At 31.5% G+C, this 12510-nt stretch overlaps 1 protein-coding gene across 1 annotated transcript; it reads left to right on the top strand.

Annotated features, from left to right (window-relative positions):
- Positions 1–6748: 6748 nt before the first annotated feature.
- Positions 6749–9023, top strand: LOC120283629 (actin-depolymerizing factor 5-like). The gene is made up of 3 exons (XM_039290339.1): positions 6749–6821; positions 6940–7199; positions 8695–9023. The coding sequence occupies exons 1-3, from the start codon at positions 6801–6803 to the stop codon at positions 8843–8845; spliced, it is 432 nt and encodes a 143-aa protein (XP_039146273.1). The 5' UTR covers positions 6749–6800; the 3' UTR covers positions 8846–9023.
- Positions 9024–12510: the final 3487 nt, after the last annotated feature.

Consider the following 12510-nt stretch of genomic DNA (forward strand, 5'->3'; position numbering starts at 1 on the left):
AAGTTTTTCAGTGACTTGAAGAACTATTTTTGGGATGACCCCTACCTATTCCGTATTTGTGCAGACCATGTGGTTCACAGATGTGTTTCTAGGAAGGAAGGGTGGAGCATTATTGCACATTGTCATTCGGGTCTTGTTGGAGGGCATTATGCTTCAAACAGAACTGCTGGGAATGTTCTGGCCGCTGGTTTCTATTGGCCAACTTTATTCCAAGATGTTCATCAGTTTGTTCTTCGTTGTGATAGTTGTCAGAGGGCTGGAAACCTATCGTGAAGGGATGAAATGCCTTAGAATTTGATGCAATTCTGCGAGGTGTTCGATGTTTAGGGAATTGACTTCATGGGACCATTCCCGAAGTCTAATAGTAATACATATATTTTGGTGGCAGTTGACTACGTTTCTAAATGGGTGGAGGCTCAAGCTCTTCCAACTAATGATGCAAGAACTGTGGTGAAATTTCTAAAGAGGCTCTTCACTCGATTTGGGACTCTACGAATCATTATTAGCGATTGAGGAACTCATTTTTGTAACACACAACTTGTGAAAGTGTTGAAGCGCTATGGAGTACATCATCGTCTTGCTACCCCCTATCACCAGCAAACGAGTGGACAAGTGAAAGTTACAAATAGGAAGCTCAAGAGGATTTTAACTAAGTCCGTGGAACAAGGGAAACGGGATTGGTCTGAACAGTTAGATGACACTCTTTGGGCTCATAGAATAGTGTATAAAACCCTGATAGGAACTACTCCCTACAATTTGGTGTATGGAAAATCCTGTCATTTGCCTGTGGAGTTAGAGCATAAAGCATATTGGGCAATTAAGGCTATGAATTTTGATTTGAGCAAGTCTGGGGAACAAAGAATGTTACATCTCAACGAACTAGATGAATGGCGAATGAAAGCATATGAGAATGCTAGGATTTATAAGAAAAGAATTCGGAAATGGCATGACAAGCATATCAAGAATCCGAAAGAGTTCAGTGTGAGCGATCAGGTGTTACTATTCAATTATCGTTGAGGTGAAGCGTTGAGGTGATTTTAGTATCTAGGGCTTAATCGTGGTTAGGGACCTTCCACCTGGACCAAAGGGTTAGGTCTATAATTAGGAAGAGATTTATCACTTGGAATCCCTAGAGCTCATTGCAACTCTATTCGAGTGCGAGGTTGAGAGGTTATCTAATCTCTCCTCCGGGACATGTATAGAGTTAGGCATAGTTGACCTTAGATTTGGGACTATGTATTTAAGGATTTCCACGACTCACCATTGCATTGATTAGGAAGAATAATAGAGGGTTCTTGCACTTGAAACAATTGTCTTAGGCGGAGCATTATCCGAGTAGCCCATCTTTATCGATTGCCTTACCTCCTCCTTTACTCGTGCCCTCTTACTTGTTGTTTTTACTTTTGAGAATTGAATCATTGTCACACTTATCACTACTGATCTTTCACATAGCTAAGAAGCGGATTAAGTGTTTTTATTCCCTACTCCCTGTGGATTCGATATTCGCTCATCCGGGATTATTACTTCGACAACCCCATGCACTTGCGGGATATACGCAAGGGGATCTTGTCAGCAAGTTTACAATATGATCAGGGAAGCTAACAGGATCTTTGAGGGTGTGAATATGAGGACTAATCTCCTCTCAGAGCTTCTTATTAATGGACTCCCCTTGCCTCTGATGATAGCCCCAACCTTCAACACAGGAACAATGAGCCTGAACACAGAATCTCCCTGGCAACCAGGCTACCTTCTCTGTTGTTCCCTAACTCTTGGCTCCGTCAAGGGTAGTACCTCAGAGTGTAAGGCAACATCAAAGGAAGAAGAAGAGCCGAGTTGTCGACATTGGACAAGGGTTTGGAGCTAGCTCGGGCTGAGAGGAAAGAACAAGTGAGAAGCATATTTATTTTGGATTTCCTTAGTGAGAAGGATTGATTGAAGCTTACGAGACTATGATTTAAGGATCAAATCGGAGAAAAAGAAGTGCTTCTTTAGACACCGGCGGCCTTTGCTCCCAACCTACCCTTTCACTTTGTTGCTTTACCATTTCTCTCTGCTTTTTCCAAATGAATCAAGCCCATCTTCACCATCTAATCTTCATATGACGGTTCTCCATGATTTCTGTGATAACAAAAGAGGACTTTTTTATTTTCTTTTTTCCCCTTTATATTATAAAATATTTTTTCCAATATAACACGAGAGTTTTTAAAAATTTTCTTTTTATTAAAAAATATTTCTCACTTACATTACATTAATAGATACTAGTATAGATCCAGGCCTTATGTAATAATGTGAATTGTTGAAAAATAAAATTTTAAAATCTACTTAATAGAATAATAATAGTAATAATAAAAGATCCCGGCCTTATCTAATAGTCCAAATTTAATTTTAAAATAATTTCAAATTTTAAAATTTTAATATTAGTATGGATCCCTACCTTATCTAATAGTCAAAATTAAATTTTAAAATTTTAATATCAGTATGAATCCCGGCCTTATCTAATAGTCCAAATTAAAACTTATTTTCTCTACAATATGTTTCGTAGACAAATAAAATCGATGTTTTACCTATAAAAAATTGTAGCAATTAGAAATCATTCATAAGATTTGGTTTTCCCGCGGTGGGAAATTTTTGGTTATTTTTCCCTACAAAAGCTTTCGTTCGTAGATAAAATTCCCTTGAATTCGTTGTGAAAAGTAAAACAACTTTTCTCTACGATATATTTTGTTGACAAAAAGGCTCTCTTTTACCTACAAAACAAATTGTGGCTACTAAAAAACAATTCGTAGACCTTGGACTTCCCGCGGGTAGAAATTTTTTGACGCCTCAAATTTTTTATTTTTCCTACGAAATATACAAATCGTAGACAATTCAACATATTTAGCTACGAATTTAATTTTGTAGCTCTAAAAAACATAGAGAATAGCCACATTTCTTGTAACCGCCTCTAAAAGTATGAGTAGTTTAAAAATTATTAGTTTTGGAGATGGTTAAAACCACCTCTAACATATATAATTTTTAGAGGCGTCTAAAAGTATGAAGAGAGTTTAAAAATTATTAGGTTTAGAGGCGTTTATAACCGCCTCTAAAACTAGTTATTACAACAGCTTCGATAATGAATATTTACCCCGACGGTTGATACAAACCGGCTCTAATGTGTAGAGCCGGCTTTATATGAGGGGGTTTAAAGGCGGGTTAAGAAACCAACGCTAAAGCTATAGAGGCGGTTAAAACTGCCTCTATAGAGTTTGAAAAACGCCTCTAAAAGTCTTTTCTAGTGTAGTGGGGTATGGGTACTATCCATGCACATTATATATGTATACATATATATACACATATACACACACACACACACACACACACACACACACAGATATATATATATATATAATAAATAGAATGGTTTGAAATTATATAGGGGGTTGCACATGAAAAGCCAATGGAAATGAGCCTTCGAAGTAGAAACCTATCCTTTACAAGTAATTAATGGCTAACGGTCATTCTTGTTTTGCAAGAGAAAACCTAGATCTCAAATGGTGCCTCCACCATTTCCAAGTAGAGAAACTTTCATATCATAGTCGTCTCCCCCATCTCACCCAACCTATGAGTATAATTTTGTATTTTATTTGATATATTTTTAATGAATGTTCTCTATTTATAATAGTATTTATATTTTATTAGTTTGTAAAAAAAATGTTGGAGAAATCATATTCTCGTTAACTAAACTTCAAGTAATGTGGAAGAGTATGGGGATGTGGCTACCCAAGAGTTATGGGGATGGGGATTAAAGTTGTTATCCAAAAAGTATGGGGATGGATACTGGTAATTTTTTAAAATACATGTATAAGGATGGGTACTATAGTACCATGCCAAAACCCTACTCATTGCCATTCCTAGCATTGATAATGGAAGTGGATGTTGACATTTGTCCAAGGTTTAGAAGTAATCGGAAGTGGCATGTACAACCCTATATTGGTGATTGGGCCCTTGGACACTTGGCAGATTTGATACCTATGTACAAATCGATCTACCTCCTTGCAAATAGTTGGGCAGTAGTAGGATGCTTGAACCAATTGCAGGGTTCTGTGCGGGTCGGATTGATGAACTAGCATGTGCCTATATGGACAAGTGGGACATGACCTAGGTAAGGTCATTTTGGAAATCTTTCAATAAATGGCAAAATTGCTGTTTTCGAGGCAAAGATAATGGAATTTGGCAGAAACTGATATGACTCACGAGCTTGAACAACAAGCTGGTGACTTGTATTTGTTGATCTGTTTTTCATCTAATGGGACCCTTTGATTACCAAAATTAGCCATTCAGGAAAATTACCAAAATGACCCTACCTAAGTCACGTCCCACTTGTCCATGTAGGCGCATGCTAGTTCATCAATCCGACCCGCATCACTTGGCTTCCAAGATTGCTATACTTTCTTTGTTAGACCATCTTCAATCCACAACTCCAAATTTCTATCCCAAATTCAAAATTTGTTTCTGTTACAGTAAATTATACTCCAACCACAAACCCCAAAATTTTACCCTAAAAAGCATATTTACAACTCCAAAAAACTATTTTGACAATCTAGGCGCAAGTGCTGCTGATTTACCAGAATATTAGTTTTGATATAATTAGTTTTTGTATTGTATTAGCTTTTATTAAGGTTATTTTCAATAAAATTTTAACTATTCCAGTTTCATAAATTTATCATAAATTAATTTAATTAATAATTTTATTATTAATTAAGTAATTGTAACTTATAATTATATTAATGATTTATTAACTTTATAATTTTAATTACAATAATAATACAAATAAAAAAAATTATTTAAAAAATTAATATTCATGTGTGACCCTAAATTTGAGGTCACAATCAACCTATGTTAAACCCCAAATTTGAGGTGCAAATTTGGGATTTGATCATGTATTGGAGATGGTTTTAGTGGTCATTGTGTTCATCTCTGATACTAACAATAGGTCTCGATCAAAATTGGAGTAAAAATTTTTTTTAAAAAAAGTGAAATTTAATTAAAAAAAAAAAGTTCTGTTTTGGGCTTCACAACTTTTTTGTTTTTATTTCCGGCAATTTTTTTTGTTACCACCAAGAGTTAAAATACAAAGAAGATGGTAAACATGTCGACAACAGAAAATGAGAACTAGGACCACTACCAACTGATGCTTATCCAAATTGTCTACTTTTTTCTAATAGAAGTTGACATGCACACTACAACTTATAGAATCACTCTTCTCAGCTCCTTAAAACCCTCCTACATGGCGCTTATTTTGCATGGTTATTACCTATCATAATACTTCGGGTTCCTTTTGGGTATGAGATGGGATATTTTTGGTTTATTATTTGAATTCTTAACTTTGGGTTTGGAAGGAAAACGATATACATCTCTCTAATTATAAGGATGGCAAATGATTTAATTTTTAACTAAAGCAAATCTCAAGTATGTTACTCATAAAATATATATAAAAAAAAAGATCTAGTGAATTTTTAAAGCTCATTTAAAATTCAATGTTAATTTTAAAACAAAAAAAAAAGTGAATTACCAAATTTTAAGACCATGGAAAACAGCCCACAGATTTGATTTTCCCAGAAACATGTTCCAATCAAAGCATGTGATAATTTCTATATATAATATTACCAAAAAAAAATTAAATAATCTTGCATCATGTGGCCAAACAAATTACTTATAAATATACAAGTTGCGTAAATAACTTATACTAAAATAATTGATCATTTTACATAAACTTAATTCATCAAAAATAGTACAAATTAAATTGTATACCATTACTAACTATTACTAACTATAAATCAAACTCATATAATTTGAATAAAATATACTTATTTTAATTAATATTAACCAAGTCATGTTAACATGATCAATGGAGAATGAGTTTAGCAGGGGGGTATATATGTGACTTGCTAACAACAACATATGAAATACATGGGAGGATAATTGATTTGATGGTTTAGGCTAATAGAAATAGTCCTACTCTTAATGATCCGTTCTTCAATGACATTTGAATAAACTTCTAGTGGGTTATAACTTATCAATTACTTGTTACTTACGGGCTGTGAACTCATCGACTCATATCTAACACCATATTAAAGAAGATCATAAATTTAGCATTGTTGTAGTTAGACTTTAAATTATACTAAAAGTTAATTTTTTGGTTTTGAATCTAAAACAGTCGTTTTTGTCCTTAACTACGCAAATATGCTCGTTTTATTTTTAATCAATATTTAACATATTCAGTTTGGTTTTTTCTCATACTATTTTATAAAAACTTAAAATAAATAAAATATATAAAAAATAAAATAATATAAAATAATATTTATTTTATATTTGTGAAATAAAGTTATCATTGTTGCAATAGCCAAGTGGTAATATATCTGACTCCTATATAGGAGATCAAGATTGGACTTTTTCTCAATACATGATTAAGGTGAAGTAATAAAAAATTATATGAATATTTTGCCATATATATATATATATATTTAAATATTAAAATAAACATTTGAATATGATTTATGGCCAACTATCTCCTTTGGTAATTGAACCTTTGAATCAAAACCTTGTTAATAATTTAGTTTTAAAATATATTTATCCGGGGCATGAAAGAATGTCTACTTTTGAGAATATGCACATATACAATATATATATATAAACCAACCATTTAGGGGGAGATGTCCTTGTGTGTTCAGTGAATAAATAGCACTCCAACCCCTCACAAGCCAAAAAGGCCAAAAAGAAGCCAGCAAGTCCTAAAGCAAAACATCCAACATTCAACAAGCATGGCGATGGCTTACAAGATGGTTAGCAATCCCCCCTAATTCTCACATATCATTCATCAAGCATCATTCATTCATTCATTCATTCAATTGTTTAACAACAAGATGCATAATATATTTTATTTGATTGAATGTATGACAGGCAACGACAGGGATGTCAGTGAAGGAGGAGTGCCGCAGCTCTTTTTTAGACATGAAGCGCCGGAGGGTGCACCGATACATTGTCTTCAAGATCGACGAGAGCTCAAGAACCATCATGGTCGATAAAGTCGGTGGCCCCGGTGAAGGCTATAATGATCTTGCTGCTTCCCTCCCTGCCGATGATTGCCGTTATGCTGTTTTCGATTTTGATTTTGTCACCGTTGACAATTGTCAAAAGAGCAAGATCTTCTTCATTGCCTGGTACTTCTTTATTCATTCATTAATTTTATATATGAATAAATTTTGAATTAAATAAAAAATAATTAGTTTTTTCTTTTGTGTTATATGATCAATTTAAGGACAAGATGAAACATTTATTCATGGTATAGTACAAGATCATCAAATGCCAAAATGATATGTTGTAGACAGCTAGGATTTTGAAGTTGGTTTCGTTTTTACAAGAATTTAATTAATAACTAATTGGATTTGTTTATTCCTTTATTGTTAATTAAAATAAAGGAAAGTAAAAAAAGACACAAAGAGAAAGATGGTTGATGAGCTTCATTAATTTGGATGGACTCGAATCTAATTTTTGTGATGTACCAACTCTTTTGTTGCCGACCATATCTACTTTTTTTTAATGCCTTTTGTTTTATTCTTTTTCTTTTTATGAGTTTCTAACTTACTTTTGAAAATAGAATGGAATTCAAAATAAAGTTGTAATATTTGATTCTTTGTGCGGTTCTTCTTAATTCAGGAAAGAGAATAAGATTTATATTAATATAAAACAAATTATACTTACTTTTACTTAATTAATATTAGTTCTCATTAATATATATCCACTCAAATTATACTTGCATTATTTATTATTTATAAAATTTTGTGAAAAAAATGGTTTAATTTTCAAATTCATTGCATGACCAACTTTGTGCTCCTAGTGAAGGAAGGCACAACGTTTTTCTAAAACAAGAATAGACTTGAAGCAAAGAAAAGTATGCCGTGCATGAGCTCATGATCATAAAATTTCAAAACTTATCATGAAAGCCATGTCAATCCTACGTGGATATGTCTTTTATTTCTATGATGTTGATTTGTTAGAGAAAAAGTTGAATAGTTTCTAATATTGTGAATTGCCATTCAAGCCTGCTTAAGATGATAAGGTTTGGCAACAATGTTCCAACACCATTTAAATTATCATTTCTAAATCCTATTTTTTGTTTGGTGTTTGTGGTTTATATATTTCCGTTCAAACCGACCAAAACTAATGTATATGTATATGATATGTTTATTTTAATTAATATGTTTAACATAATCAATTATTTTTCTTATTCTTTCTCTATTACATAAATAATCTTTCATTAGCATGTTAATTTTTTAGATGCCATAAGTTTTAAACTAATTCTTAGTAAGCGGCTGTAACTTTTATAATTAAACAGGAATATTAATTTGTGTTTTTTATATATAAAATTTTAAATTTAGAATCACTCACTTAAGAGATCTAAAATTTTATCATTTAAATTAATTTAGGTTTGTATAGATTAATTAATTAAATATAAGTTGATCATTTTAATATTTAGTCTAAGTTTTCATTTCGCTTAAACCACATTTTTTACTTGAAAGATTGTGCACATTATTGATTTTACTTTTCTATTTGATTGTGAATTTTGTTGTTTTGTATATGGATTTAACTTTGTATTATTATTATTATTATTATTATTATTATAAATGTTATATAAATATTTGTTTTGATAATTAGGTCTCCCACAGCATCAAGGATCAGATCAAAAATGCTTTATGCCACATCAAAGCAAGGGTTGAGAAGAGTGCTAGATGGGGTCCACTTTGAAGTGCAAGCCACTGACTCTGCGGAGATGGGATTCGATGTCATTCAAGACAGAGCCAAATGAAAAACAAATTAATGTGATAATTTGAATGGACTTGGCTTCTTATGCTTTACTATTAATTATCTTTCATGTTTCCTCTCCTCTCCTTTCCTCTCCTCTCCTCTCCATCTCTCCTTTTTCACCCAATGTCCTTCATAATGCTTCATGGAAAATAATTAATTAACAGTATCCTTCACAACCACTAATGTTTGGCATGTAGTGCAACAAATGATTCCAAGTTGGTGGCAACCTAGTGCCGCACTACATTAAGTTATTGTGTCCGTGCGAGAGAGAGATGATCATATATATATATATATATATATATATATATATATATATAACATTTATTTATTTATTTTATTTTTTACAAAAGCAAGCGTTTGTTTATCTCTATTGCGCTTTAGTTAATACCTCAAATGTGCTTGTCAAGGACCATGTGCATATAAGCTAATATTTCAAACGCACCCTCATTTTATGCGTGCCAGGGCCGACTCAAAAGTAAGGTCAATAAAATAACTAAAATTTTCCCAATATTTTTTAAGGCCCATTCTTAAATTTTTTAATAAAAATTTTAATTTTAACACCTCATCAGTATATTATTTAATAATAGTTTTAAAACTTAAAATTTTGAAAGACTCAATAATTATCATAATATAAAAATATATTAATTTAATATCTAATTAATATTATATAATCTTAACTAATTTTAAAATTTAAAATAACATATTAAGATATTAAATAATCTTCTATAATCAACTTTTCAAAATCCTATTACTCTATAATGGGATTTCACATTTATTTCTCTAAAATTAATATAATATTCACCTCTTTTAATTATAAATAAGAGTTTTTTTAACTTTTATATTGTTACATTTTTAATTTTATAAATTTTTCTCAAGAAAGACAAACAAACAGGTGCTTATTAAAATAAAATCCAAATAAAAATTATTTTTTATTAAATAAATTAAAGGATTTATTTTAAAATTTCACTTTAGGCCACTAGTTCCCTTAAGCCGTCTTTGGCGCACTTGAAGGGGGTGCAATATTATCTGAGAAATGATTCATTTAACTAGAATTTAAATTTTACCACTCTGCATGTCACACACGAGAGATCTATATTAGAGCCTCTAACCGTTTAAACTAAGTGGTTTTGACTTTGTCCAACTAATTAAACACAAATAGTTAAATTTGATTTCTTTATCATTTGTCATGATCTATAGAACTTTCAATAATATAAATTATCAGATAAAATATCAAATAATAATAATAATAATAATAATAATAATAATAATAATAATAATAATGAATCATTTGTGCAAGCCAACTGAAATCATTCCATACACTTCTTGTTTGGTTCAAAGAGAAAAAGGGCAGGGTGAATGAGGAGAGAGTAATACAGTAATATATGTTTTTCTGTTTGGTTGGATAGATGACTCAACATGGCTACCTATACATTATGAGAACTTGCACGCTTAAGAGAGAATGAAACTAAGTTTGTTATAAAAAATAAAAAATAAAAATAAATATGGATACCAGTAATAATTATACAAGCAACATATGTTATCAATATTATGAGAAAACAACAACTCATCAAAAACAAATGTTCAAGATACTAAACATGTCATGATTGTGCATGTCTAAAATACCACAGAGATATTGATATGGTAATTTTGTGTTGGTTAACATCCAAACTTTTTTGTTTAAAATTATTTTTTTCATAATTATATGTTAGTACTGACCATATTAAGCACTTACTAATTATAATAATCAATTAGTTACAAGGATGCCAATATAGTAGTTTAATCTTAAATTCGTTTAATCAATGGAAATTCTTTTTTTAGTTATGTAATATCAATATTAGATTTATATTGAAATATATAACGAATTTATTAGTGATAATAGAAAATTCTGTTAGTGTTAGTATTGAATTCCGTTGGCGATAGTATCAAATTTCATTGGTGATAATACGAAATTATGTTGGCGGTAGTATTGAATTCCGTTAGTCATAATATCGAATTCCGTTGGTGATAATAAAAATTGCGTTGGTTATAATATTGAATTCCGTTGGTAATAGTATTGAATTCCGGTGGTAATACCCTGAAATTCCGTTGGTGATAGTATAGAATTCCGTTGGTGATAATACAAAATTTTGCTGGTGATAGTATCGAATTCCGTTGGTAATAATACAATATTTCTTTGATGATAGTATCGAATTCCATTGGTGATACCCTGAAATTCTGTTGGTGATAATCCCAAAATCCGTTGGTGATAATGCTAAATTCTGTCGGTGATAATACCAAATTCTGTCGATAATAATCCAAAATTCTGTTGGTGATACTAAAATTTTTTGTCTCTAATATATAACAATATTTTTTTTAATCCTATACAAAATCAATATTTTTCACAGATGGAATTGCAACGGAAAATCTGTTTTGTTGTGAAGTCCTATATTTTTCCAGCAAAATTTCCTACGGAAACTATCACCAATAGAATATTCCGTTGGTGATAATATAAAATTCCATCATTAATATGTTCTAAGGTGCTAAATCTTTTATGTTGGAATTCCATCACAAAATCCGCCAGTGATATTGACGTTCACAAACGGAAAAATTCCTTCTCTAATGACCATTTTTTTTTTTGTAGTGATTTGCAAAGCATATATTTTTAAAATTGAAGATTCCTCTGCACTCACCATGACCATACATGCCCAAAATACCAAATAAAACACATACTAAATGATCATCAGAATACCTACAAAATAAAAACATTAAGAGAATGAAGCATATATAATATATTAACAATAGATGATGATACAAATTATTTAAACAAATCCTTAACCTCCAACTATCACATATCTAGAAGGCTAAGGATCCATAAATTGAGCACATAGTTTGATGGCTAAAAATGAAAGGAAGGATTTATCATGGGTGAGATAAGAGAGAGGAAAATTTGCTCAAATATGATTGCATACAAGGCTAAGGGAGAGGAACTCCAACTTCAGCCTGATGATGGGCAGGGATGACTATATGATGGAGAAGACCGGCTTCAACTTGGTTAGGGTTACTCAAATATTCTAAAGGGAATGTATTGGTAATATATTTGGATGAGAGGTGGTATTTTAGTAAGAAAAAAACAAACCAAATCCCACTCCTCCAAAAGTCCTCAATTTGGTAGAGTGGGGTGTGGAGGATTTGAAGGCATGCTTTACCCCTCCAAACTCCTCCTCCTCCTACTTGCCCCAAAATCCTTCAACCAAACCCCCCCTGAAACAAGGGGTTAGGTGTTTGATAATTTTATTGGATGAAGATACCCTTGTTATAATTTTGTAATGACCAATGATATCCATTCATTATATATTGGGAGTGAATGGGGAAAAAAAGAAACCTTAGCCTTGAGCTTCCTCTCCTTCTCTCAATGCCAGAGATCCACCAAAACCACTCATCTCTTTATTACGATATATGAGATTGTATACAAGACATGAAAATATTTATATAAACTTTTTTGTATATTACTTAATTTTTTCTATCAATACTTTAGTGAGTGGTTATTAATAAAAATTTATTTATTGATCCATTATTTGTTATTATATCAAATTTGAGACTCAAAGGGTGTTTTGGTAATATCAGTATATAATTATACCTTCCATTACTTTCAAACCAAACACAAAAGGGTTGATAGCCTCCTTCTAC

This window comes from Dioscorea cayenensis, chromosome 19 (genome assembly GCF_009730915.1).
Source record: "Dioscorea cayenensis subsp. rotundata cultivar TDr96_F1 chromosome 19, TDr96_F1_v2_PseudoChromosome.rev07_lg8_w22 25.fasta, whole genome shotgun sequence".
NCBI classification, from domain to species: domain Eukaryota; kingdom Viridiplantae; phylum Streptophyta; class Magnoliopsida; order Dioscoreales; family Dioscoreaceae; genus Dioscorea; species Dioscorea cayenensis.